The 12,500-nt window shown below is 41.1% G+C and overlaps 1 protein-coding gene and 1 pseudogene across 1 annotated transcript; both read right to left on the bottom strand.

The window, feature by feature from the left end:
• Nucleotides 1-541: 541 nt before the first annotated feature.
• si:dkey-33m11.6 (uncharacterized protein LOC555986 homolog) lies at nucleotides 542-1,691 on the bottom strand. Its single transcript, XM_034218370.1, has one exon. It carries the CDS (start codon nucleotides 1,003-1,005, stop codon nucleotides 790-792), a length of 216 nt encoding a protein of 71 aa, XP_034074261.1. The 5' UTR covers nucleotides 1,006-1,691; the 3' UTR covers nucleotides 542-789.
• Nucleotides 1,692-3,264: 1,573 nt separating this feature from the next.
• Nucleotides 3,265-9,264, bottom strand: LOC117547487 (annotated as a pseudogene).
• Between the last annotated feature and the right edge of the window lie 3,236 nt (nucleotides 9,265-12,500).

The following is a 12,500-nucleotide window of genomic DNA, read 5'->3' on the forward strand; positions in this document are numbered from 1 at the left end:
TGAGGGAGGCTCATCTTGGTGTGGCGTCTCGAAAAAAATCACCACCGACGACATGGCATTAAAGCCCAGAACCTTTAGCACTGCGCTGTGTGTGTGTGTGTGTGTTGTGTGTGGTGTGTGTGTGTGTGTGTGTGGGGTGTGTGTGTGTGTGTGTGTGTGTGTGTGTGTGTGTGTGTGTGTGTGTGTGTGTGTGTGTGTGTGTGTGTGTGTGTGTATGCAACCAAAAAAAGAAAACAAAGAAAGATAGTGTGTCTGATGCATGGTCATGACTGTTGTATTTCTGCTTGTGTTCTTGCTGTGAACCTATGCACATTACATGACTTCCATGTTAGTCCATGCTTGTGCACTACTGTACGTGCAACTGCCTGTGCATACATGTGCCACCACAAGTGAGCCTCAATGTTAGAGGACCATCTCATGGGGTTGATTAGAGATGCAGGACACACAAAAGCCAAAACACGAACAGCCTGTGAGCCTCATGCAAACACAAACAACACAGATTACAACCCATATGGATCTCAATCATTCCAACCATTCAGTGGGGAGGGGACATTTAGCACAACTCTGTTAAGCAGTATTCACAAGGCATTTAACAGCACGCAATGCGCATCCAACTTGTGTTGCAATGCGAATAGAATATTTAAAAGCACATACATCCCAGACGCATGCAAACAAAAGGTAATGTCTTTGATGTTAAGCTGGAGAACAAAGTCAAGGCAAAGGTGTTGCCTTTATGCCTTCACACGGAGCCATCCTTAATTATGATCCACTAGTATCCTATGTGCGCATTCAACACATCAACTTACTAACGAAAAACGCCTTAATTATATAATTACCCCGTTTGCTCCTTCCTATTTGTCCGAGTTTCGGCGGACGTTTGTTCTGAGATCCATTGAAGAAGTTGTTGGTGTCTTGAAGACGACAGGTGAAGGAAAGGTGTCCCTCATCGCCCTCATTTCCATAATGACTCATTTTGTCTTCGTTGAAAGGCAGCACTTCCGACATCTCCAAATGCGTCTTAATCACCAAGGCGCACAGACTGTAATGTAAAGCTCGTTGCCAAGCTTCAACCCGGTCGTCTATAACAAACAAAAGTGGTGAAGGAAAAACACAAAGCTATCTGCTGACACGATCTAGCCCTTTCTGTTTACCCCGAAGACACGTGTCTGTCTCCGTAGGTACGCAACAGAAATAACAGTCAACTCAAAATGTCCTCAATTTCCCCTCTTGTGAGCTTAGGCAACATTATTCAAAAAATATCCAGAGGTGTTTTATCTCTGCGCGTATTGCTTTGGAAATGGAGGCGCACGTACAGAGCCGTGGAGCGCCCGCTGGTTTCGAGCGTCGCACGGAAAATCTGAGGAAGAAATGCAAATTGAGGAGCGATGCAAAACACGGATCCCTGTGAGACCTGGCGAGGGAGCTGTACGGGGGTTTTCTGGTGCAGCCCAAAGATGCTTCCAGTTGGAGTCGTGGTGAACCAATGCTCCACTCTCCGGGATCTTGATGCATCAAACAAATGGCGACTTAATATTCAGAGATGGCACATAAATGTGAACCAATACTGATCTTTGGTTGACGTCGTTCACGCGTCACCACTCGACAAGATTGAGATGTGAAATGTTCCAACCTGTATTACAATTTGACAACATTGTCGAGTAATTTTGTCAGGGGGGTTTCAATCAAGCCCACCGAGTCAAACCTCACCAGAGGATGGCAGTGTTTTCATAGGCTGAGATGTGACTTTTGGCCCCATGGCGTAATTCCATTTTAACAACACCATTTCTAGTTGAGTCAAATCCAATCTCCACGTTCTGGATTTGATGTTGCTCTAAATTGTACTCAATAACTTGTTCAGATCACTTTGTAAAACGTCATATTCAGATGTTTAAAAAATAATGGAATATTCCATTTGGTAAAATTACCATCCACTGTATATTTGTATTGATTAGATGATGATTCACATGTTGATAATATTCACATGGTAAAAACTGATTTTCCTTGTTAAATGAAGTCCCCTGGGACTGTCTTTAGGTTGGAAACTAATCCTCATTGGGCTCACCACCCACTGCTCTCTGTAGTGTTTACTTGAATTGATCTTCTAGGAACTGCAGCACAAAGGAATCCTTCAAAAGTGATATATAGCAAAGGACAAGATGCCATGTACAGGCATTAAGGAACTTAGCCATATCATTTCACAAATTCACATACAATTAAATGAAAGGTGATATTGGAGCCTGCAGCAGAACTAACTTTGATATACAGTCGACTATTCATAGAGGAGGCGCAGTCATGACACACCTGATCCCTGTGGACTCACAGAGGCCAAGGTTTTATCAGCTTCATATCAGAACAATTCAATAACAACTCTTTCCTGGTACACAACTATTTTCACATGTGGATATATTACCATCCACATTAATTTGTATTCACTTGACCAAAATAGTTGTCTGCAGAGCGTTATGTAAACAAAGTGGAACAATGTACAGTTTACACACAAAAAGTCTAATACCAAAAAAAAATCATGACCAGAGAGATGAAACCTGTAAGAAGGGCACAGTGGGAAAAACAATGTGTGTATAAGTAGTTTTTCCATAATCTCGCTGACAAACAGACCAACACATCAACAAACCAAACCTAAAACGTCAGGTATTTCTCCATAAGGCAGTGACAGTGGCCTGGGAAAATATAAATGACACAACTATCATCAGTGTGATTTAAAAAAAAAAAAATGCCAAACTTGTAGAACAAGTAGAGCACCGAAACCCCAAAATAAATATTTTGTGTTTCAAATAAACAAAACGGTAGTAATCTCGGCAGAAGATTTGGTTAAAGAAAGCAGCAGATTGGAAAATCCGGTTTTCAGGGGCCTTTAATGTGCACCAATGAAAACATTTACAAAAATCTGACTTGAAGTTGACTGTACATGCACCCCTCAACTCTGACACACAGCCACACATTCTCTAAATATGATTATTTATTGTCAAAAAAATAGTATTTAAAGACCTTGACAATACTGGAGTATTATACACAGGAGGCTTATAAAGTGCTCACTGTAGTGGGTCATACATTCTGTAGCAGTCAGAGACCAGCCACAGGTGGATCATTCAGATATGGGATGCATCTCCTTTATATTGATATTGAAAACATTATCAGAAAAATTATAGCTCTGCATATTTTCCACATAACCACCTTTGGTCACAGAAATGTTCAGGGGAATGACCATTTTCTCACATACATCATGTTGGTTTATCATTATGTTCATCAGTATTTGCTACAGCGTGTGTGTAACCCGTAAATAGTTTGGTCTATCCATCGGCGAAACTTGGACACGGCAGAGTAGACTCCCGGAAACTTAGGATCACCGCAGCCGTTTGCCCCAGGAGACCACGCCGTAGACATACCCCCTACACACCAGCGGCCCACCAGAGTCTCCCTGTAAGAATAAGACAACACCCACCTTCAGTTATCATGTCAAAACTTACGTCATGAAAAACACAAACAATCTTAGCTCAATGTAAAGCCAGTTTGATGATGGGAGTTCCACTTCCTTGTCTTGAATAACCTGTCCAAGTAAAGTAAGTTCTTACTGCAGAGATCAAGAAAGATACTCAAGAGTACAGTGCTACATTTTAAACTTAAAATAAGCTCTGGGCTCTTTTTTAAGTAATCCTGTAGACAAACACAACAAACCCAAAACCAAAACCTCCTTAGTGAAACAAACCACAATTTATATGTGGATTTGTCAGATTTTCGGGACCCATTACGAAAAGCATTGCTGTTTTCAAATATCAGGAAATCACATGTGCTTGCACATGAGTTTACCACATGTGAAATATGTTCCACAACAATTATAACTTTCTATGTTTCATGGCGATACATAACACAAAACAAGCAAAGATCAACAGATGTGAGAAACCAAACTGTAATATCTTAGTATGGTTTCATTAAGACTCATCAAATCATAATCTCTTGCTGCCACTTGGAAATGCAAACACATAAAGTTGCCTACTGCAGGGATAAATATAGCCCATTTTCATTAGTCATTCAGCTCTTTACCTTAGGCGAAATATAGCCACACTGGTATATCTCACATTGCGTTTCATGCAATTTTCTTCTCCACATCAAGGTTTTGCATGGGGCAGGGACATTCTTACATGATACTGATAAGCAAATCTGAGCATGAAGGTGTCTGTAGCTACAAAAACGACTCCAAGGTATTCAGTCCTGGTGCTATTTCAGGGATGCTTTTTTAATAAATAGCTTATAGCTGAACCAACACTAAATGATGAACTGTGTCCTTGTACTTGTCATGGGGATGAACTTTATGAACTGTGAGAGGTTTGGCTCTAATCTGAGCTGATTTGAAAAAAAGGACAAACCCTCAGCTATAACCTTGAAAACATTATATTACTTCAAAATAGATTTAATAGCTTTTCTCTAGATCAATGGGACGGATTGTACATTGATTGTGCAACACCCACTTACCTCACAGATGTTTAAAATCATCATAGTGAAAGGAAGTATTAAAGCATTTGTTTCTCATACCTTGCATGCATCTTTCCCTCCGGTCCTGTAGCCAGCACAGATCATGTTTGCTGTGATGTTTCCATTAAAGGACTCGCTGCTGTTACACCTTGCAGTTGAAACAATTGGCACAGCGACGGTTCCTCCAGGGTGAAGGGGGCCTGGGCCTACACCCAGATTGTTGTATCCCCCACCCGGACCACCCGACACACCACGCCATCGATCACTCCTGTGCCCCTGCCGGGGAGAGGCGCCAGCGACACTTATTTGTTCAACACCATGGGGGCCCGCAACTAGAAAAAAATATTTGATGTCATTAACCACTTTTAAAGGTTCTCAGCAAAGAGCAAATCTCACTGTACAAAGCTGCCCGGCACTAACATACAGCAGGTAACAAAAGTTAGTGACTAGTTGTCAAAAAGTGTGAAGAAGGCACATTTAGCTGTGTTGCTGGTGTTTCAATAGGAAATGGTTAGCTACCACATTTCAGCATGTCAACTTAAGATGATTACGTTTTATGTTGTATGTTTAAGTGGCATCTTTCATTGATTTAGACTTTGTAGAAAGTATATGTTGTTACACATTGCTTTGCCTACTGAATCACAAAAAAGGCCTCTCATCATGGCAACGTCTAGTCATTGTGATGCAGTCGGAAATTGTTGTGATTTTTTTCACTGAGATACAGAAGAGTTACATCACTTATAGGTTCCAACTCTGAGTATTATCAGTAATAAAGCAATAAGAGGTAACATACACAGGTGAAATAATAGATATGATGTTATATGAACGTTTAAAACAGCAATAGTTTAATAAGCAATCACAAATTGTCTCTGCTGTTTTCCACCTCAACATTATTAGTGATAGAGAGCAGAAATAAATAAACTAGTGATTGAGAAGACATTCATATAACTTGAATGAACCATGTTAAAAGTTTAGTAACATATTTGGAACAAGGCACACAAGAGACAAACTGTAGCTGAATACCAAAAAAGATATCCAAATGTATGTTACCACACATTAGATCATACATTTTCATGGGGACGTGAAAACGTGTCTGCATTGTGCCTGCGCTACCTTAATGAGCATGATGTCAGCATTGTTGGATGCGCCTGTGGTAGAGGGGGAAGGGTGACGCACCCTGCGGGGTTTAGCGTACTGCTCAGTACCCGCACATGTATTTACAATGTAGTCGCCCCAAAACACTCATCAGCAATGTGCTCTGCTGGCCCTGAAAGACAGATTCAAAGTCACAAAGACACATAATGGTAGAAGTGTTCTGTCTGCCAAGGGCACAATTGGCGTACTGCACTGTGCAGGCAGGCAGGGCCCGGGCAGTATAAGAAAACACAAAAAATACAGAGGCCGATTTCCTGGAAACAGATAACGAGTCTCACACACACACCACACACACACACACACCCACACACACACACACACACACACACACACAGCCAACACACACACATTACACACACAGAACACACACGACACACACACACAACGCCCACACGACCGGACACACACAACACACACACCACACAAGGCACACACACACACACACACACACACACACACACACACACACACACACACACACCCACACACACACACACACACACACTTGATGTTCAATCAGCTGACTTGACCGTATTTGAGTACTATTTGACTTACTATTGTCCTGTAAACAGAATTATTTGTGCGTCATGATCAAGCGGCATCATTTTGACTGTTTGGACCATCTGTTCACAATATTAGATCATGGCAAGTTAGCTTCTACACAGTGACGTCTATAGAGCCCAGTGCCAGAAGAATGTCCTTGCCTGTGCAGGTGCCACAGATACAGTTTGATCTTTACCTTCACCAAAGTCCGAACTAACTGTCAGGTCAAAGATTTCTATTCAGGAGGCAAAACCGCCTTGATTTTTGCTTCGTATTTCTTCCCTTTATCAAGCTTTGGTCTAATAAAATGTAGTCCCTGTCACACATCCAGTCCATCCCTGAATGTTCAGGAACCTTTTCTTGCCTTGGTCCATGTGTGAATAGTAGCAGGGATACATATAAAGGTAAATATATCTGAAACATACATTTTTAACCTTAAGTAACATATCGGTTGTAATGGGACTTAAATCAGTACCATTGCAAGGACAAGCACTTAAAAGGTAACATCTGTCTCTGAGAGGACAGAGCAAACCTATCACAAGACTCCAGAACTCCTCGAAAACATAGGCAACAGACATCATTTGACGGTTACTCATCTTAAAGGTCCCCTATTATACTATTTTTCATCAATATAATAGGTCTCAGATATATACAAAAACATGTCTCTGAAATGTTTGGCTCGAAATAACCCAACGATCATTCTAGCATTCCATAATCCCCTCTGTTTCAGCCCTGTTTCAAAAGTGCTGATTCTCTGTCTGTTACTTTAGATGAAAAGCAGGAGCCACTCCCCACGCCCATCTGAGAGATATTTGGTTAAAAGAACACAAAAGTTCTTGAGATTCAGGTGATAAGGTGGGGGGGGGGGGTACCCTTGGTTGGGTGATTGGCTAATGGTTACACAAGCCAGAACATCATTATGACATAATAAAGTGCACCAAAATCTGATTAGCTCATTTTCAGACAGGTTTTTATATAAATGGATCAGGACAAAAAGTGAGCGAATATTTTTTGCTAAAACTTTCAGAATCTCTTTACACAGAGGGGACACATGTTTATGTATAAAATACATGACAAAGTGGATTTTGCATAATAGGTCCCCTTTAATATGCCGTTTGGCTAGATCCAATCGGCATCAGGATTTTCTGTAAGAAACTTGATCCATCCAATAGTTGCTGAGATTAACTGAACATCATTTACATCCTTAGAACCAAGCCCGCTAACATGGTTAACACATTGAAATCATAAAGTAGCATGAAACTTTTCCACATGGAAATCAATATGGAAAGTGTTCACCAAACAATAACAACATAAGGATCGACAGCTTGTTGATGGGAACTAAAGAAAGATCGTACCCGATGTTACAGTGCGCTGCTGTCAGCACCCAGTACCTGTGGACCAGGGATCCGCCGCAGAAGTGTTGGCCCCTGGTGCTCTGCAGTGATACAATTGTATTTGATGGAGTTTGGGCACAGCAGTGTGACCACCTACTATAACGACCCTGCCTGACCACACGGCCTGTATGGAAACAAAAACATTTACAGGACAAGGTTAAGAGGGGGCTTGTGGCAGAAAGACGTTTTTCGCTTCTCATCCAAAAGACCTCCTCACTTCTAACTGACAAGTGTTAACGTTTTTCAAAGTCAGAGCTAACAGAACTGATGGAGAGTAGACATTAAAACATCTTTGCAAATATTTACTTCCCCCTACATATGTAAAGACACAGCACAAAACCTCTGATAAAACACTGAAAAGATTCTTCATGCTTCCAAGTAAATTGCTAAGCACCTAAAACAGCCTGTAGTAACAACTCCCTTGGTATGGATTTCAAGCATGCTAAAAAAGTCCATCTTATGAAGCAATGTGGAGTCTTGTGAACAAAGGAGAAACATAAGAGTGAGGCCCTCACAATCCCCCCCTTCAAGGCCATTGACCCGGCCTAACAATTAGTGGTTTTCTCTGTCACCTGGGACGCCGCTGCGTAATGAAAGTAATTCAATATAACCTGACCTTCTAATGTCACCACCTCACTCTGGGCTCTGAAACATTCAAATGGAGGCTCCTCCCAGCCTGCCCCTTGCAACAGATCAACTATTGTACATTGGCTTGAGGCCATACAGTAGAGGAGACATGACGGGGAGGTGAAACTGATTCCCTACAGTTTTGGATGAACACTGTTGAGGAGTTACGACAGACGTAGCTATGTAAATCAATGTAAAGGGGTAAGTTAACATTATTTGCTTATTTGCTTTTTTTGCCACAATCTTGTTTGTTGAATTAAAAAAAACAATAAGTATAAAAATAATAAAATCACGGTTTATGAGGGGTTATTTATGTGGCAGCCTGTTGCAGCGTAGACTAAATAAAGTTACTAATCCCAGCCAAGAAGTCTGGTCAACAACTCTCTGTTAAAGGCAGGTCAGAGCCAAGCTAACCCCCCTGTTTCCAGTCTTTATGCTAAGCTAATCAAACTGGCTTTAGCTTCCAACTAGGAACAACTAGGCCTGCTACAATATTAGATAAATTATTATTTAGACATTATTACGAAATCTAGCTATCTATCTATCTATAGGCTAAATAATAATTATGCAATGAGTCAATTTCATCCTAAACTATGTTTATTTTGTCTCTTTTTGGCAAATAAATGTTACTACTTATACGAGTGTAGGGAGGTAGGAAGTGTGACCATTACGGTACAAAAAATGATTAAAAGAGTCATGAATTATACGCATAATATTATCATTTGTGTGTTTTGAAAATGTTATCATATTTATTTCTAAATACGAGCGTGATCATCAATACTAGTTTATTTGCAACACCAATCACGCAGAGATGTATCTTTCATCTCACTCGCTGCACAAAGATCCAAATTGTCATACTAATTAATAATCCTTAAATAAAACTTTAAAACTCTATCAGGCCACCTCTCTAAACATTATTTAAATCAAAACACCCTTAAACCACAGCGTATCCAATCTTTATAAATGAACATTACCAAAGCTGAAAGCCATGTACTCACTGTGGACTGTCATGAGGTTTGAGGAGCATGCAACATAAACTCATGAGCAGGCTCATCATCGCTGTGGTTTCAGGCCGCGGTCCTACACCATACCAGCAGCTGAAACACTGCAGCCCCACACCCAGTGTCCTCTGCTTCCTGGCTGCTGGACATCCACTCCTCCTCCAAACAGTACAAGTCACTCATATCGAGCTCTAATCCTCGAGTTTCCTCAGGAAAAAAAAAAGATTTCATCCTTCACCATGACAATGGAGCAACAAGGGGTCCTACACTGTAGCATTCATTGAAAAGGAAAGAGTGCAACAAAGTTCACCTTCAGCACCCCACTCCCCCCCCTGCCATCCCAGCACCATCTCAACTCTCTCTCTCCTGACCCTCCTAACATGTCGAAAGGCCTCACGTTGTTGGCATGGCAACACAGGGTACTGTGCTGAGCAGGTTCATATATACTGTATCAGCACGCTCTGTCTGTGTCATCATCCAGCCTTATGTGCTGAATGTTTCAATAGCCTACTGTGTGTGTGTGTGTGTGTGTGTGGTGTGTGTGTGTTGGTGTGTTGTGTGTGTGTGTGTGTGTGTGTGTGTGTGTGTGTGTGGTGTGTGTGTGTTGTGTTTTGTTTGTGTGTGTGTGTGTTGTGAGTGGAGTGTAGTGTGTGTGTGTGTGTGAGCACGGCTTTGTTATAGCTGTGGGGGAGATTCACGTCTGAGTCAAGACAACACAGAGGTATTCTCTGCAGCCCAGACGTGCACAGTGTTACTCTGTATGGAGTATGAATCATCACGTCTGAAATGATAATCAATTGCTATCACAGACAGATCATCTCTCTATTATCATCGCCACCAACCTCCTTTCTGGCAAGTCAGCATCATCCACAGCATGGGAGGAGAAAACTCGCCTGACCTCCTCTTGTCCCATATTTAGAGCAAGCTGAATATTGATGCTTCACCCAGAAGAATGGGATGTTGTGTGGCTCCCACTGTCAGGTGTTTCCTTGACCAACACTGTCCCGACTTCCCAGGAAATCACCTTCTAATGTCAGGGTTGTTTCTTTTATTAATAGAAAGACTCATGCAAATATTTTTGGAAATATGGCAGATGTGTCGCAACGGTCCTTACAATATTGTGACATTTTTAAGTTACAAAACACCACTTTACCTCTGTGGTATTGAGCCGTTCAGAATTTGGTAACATGTTGGAGGTGAATGTTATGTCATAGCAAGTAAACTGGACTTGTAAGAGTACTTTTACCAGTCCCCAGCAACCTTTGACAGCAGGTTCTGTAAATCATCCAGCAATAGGGAGAAAGTTTCTAATAGAGCCCTTTTTATGTTTTTTTTACTTGTATCTGGTATTTTGTTCTTTACTTTTATATTGCATCTGCTATCTATTGGGTTTTGTCTTTTATTCTGAAGCACTTTGTCTGTTCTTGAAAAATGTGCGATGTAAACAACATTACCACTATTTGAAGGAATAAAGAATAATTTGCCCATTTTTTCTGAAATTCGTTCCCATAGCCTAGAAATAGTTGCAGCACAAATACACCCAGGAAACCCACAAGTGTAGTGTAATACAAATACAACAAATGATCTAACCGTTATCTCCATACTGAATTGACAGATGTGAGAGTCAAACATTTCGGTAAGTAAATATGTTTTTCTTCCAAAATGTGTCTTCCTGGTGTGAGCTAAGGTTGTATGTAACTACAATGTGAACATATTAATTTGTGAACCATCAGAAATTGCAATACTTTTTTTAAACAAAGGTACATATCTACCACATTTAGCAGTTGTGGGAATGTAATGTTCTTAATTAGCTAGAAACACAGTCATGTCTGATTGTTTTAAACATAAACCTCTCTCAACTACATTTCTGACTGACAATATTTGGCAACAAGTACTTCTCCATGCACACACACACACACACACACACACACACACACACACACACACACACACACACACCACACACACACACACACACACACACACACACACACACCACACACCACACACAACACACACAGCACACACACACACACACACACACACACACACACCACACACACTCAAATTCCTCCTCTGTCATCTCATTACTTCACCGTATGGAGTGTGATTGCCACTATCACCTTTCACCCAAACAGCTGGAGATGACACCTTTGGGGGAAAAGGCTTCATGGAGCTATGAGTTACAAACCAAACAATCCCCTGTGTGTTGGAACTAAGAAGGGGAAAAAAAAGTAAATGAGAGAAACACCTGGGGGAGATGGAAGAGTCTTTGAGATAGGAGGAATGACACATGCAGACAGGAGTCCACAAGACGCTGTATGAGACGTATCAGCGTGACAACGGTCAAGGCTTTAGCACAGATTTGGCTCTATTTGCTTCAATTGTTTATGTTGTCCCCCGAAGGAAAACTGAAGTAGGCCTACAAAAGACATGTTTAAATAAGTCCAATTAAGAAGGATCACTGACAAAAACGTTTTCCTTGTTCAGATAAAGACTAACCGCAGTTGTGTGTCCTGCTACTTGTCAGGTTGATAGTGCACCAGGGAGAATATATTATACTTCAGATTGCATTTGTCTCGCATCTTGTAACATCATTGGATACACCAATGACATGTCTGTTGAGTGTATTCTACCATTTGCTGTGGCTGGTTGGGGTTTCATGCTTACAAAGATTAACTTTTTCTCCACTGCTGGACAATAGGCCTGAATCTGGGAAAACAAAAGCCTGAGGATGAGAAAGCGTGATAAAAGAGAAGACCGCTGTTTAGAAAAAAAAACCATGTACTAGGTCAGACTGTTGTGTGTGTGAGAGACACTTAGAAATATGGGGCAGACAATGGCAGGGAATATGAGAGGAGAGGCATGGCGACAGTATAAAAGGAGGCCTGAGAGTTTCTCAAGCTTACTGTATGTCGCGGTATGAGAATAGTGTGTGTGCTGGTGTGTGGATTATTTACTTTTAAGGTGAGACAGAGCTTTCTAGATTTTATGTTAAATGAATATCGTTGTTAATTGAATGATTATTGACTGGAAAATACATTGAAAAAAGTACCTTCAATCTGAGTAACTAAGAAGTAGCCATGCAATGTAAGTTAACCCTGTCCGTTTCCTAACTTATATATTGACTCTGATTATAACGTGTAACCCACCTACAAACTCAAAGGTTGTTGATCATTTCTGGATATTTGGTGAGCGGCAAGACCTACATGTATTTGTCCTACACAAACCTCAGCTGCCAAGGAGTGAACACTCTTGTTCTTTATTACCAGTTTATGGCCTGTACTGGACC

The sequence above is a fragment of the Gymnodraco acuticeps genome, unplaced genomic scaffold, assembly GCF_902827175.1.
Source record: "Gymnodraco acuticeps unplaced genomic scaffold, fGymAcu1.1, whole genome shotgun sequence".
Classification (NCBI taxonomy): Eukaryota; Metazoa; Chordata; class Actinopteri; order Perciformes; family Bathydraconidae; genus Gymnodraco; species Gymnodraco acuticeps.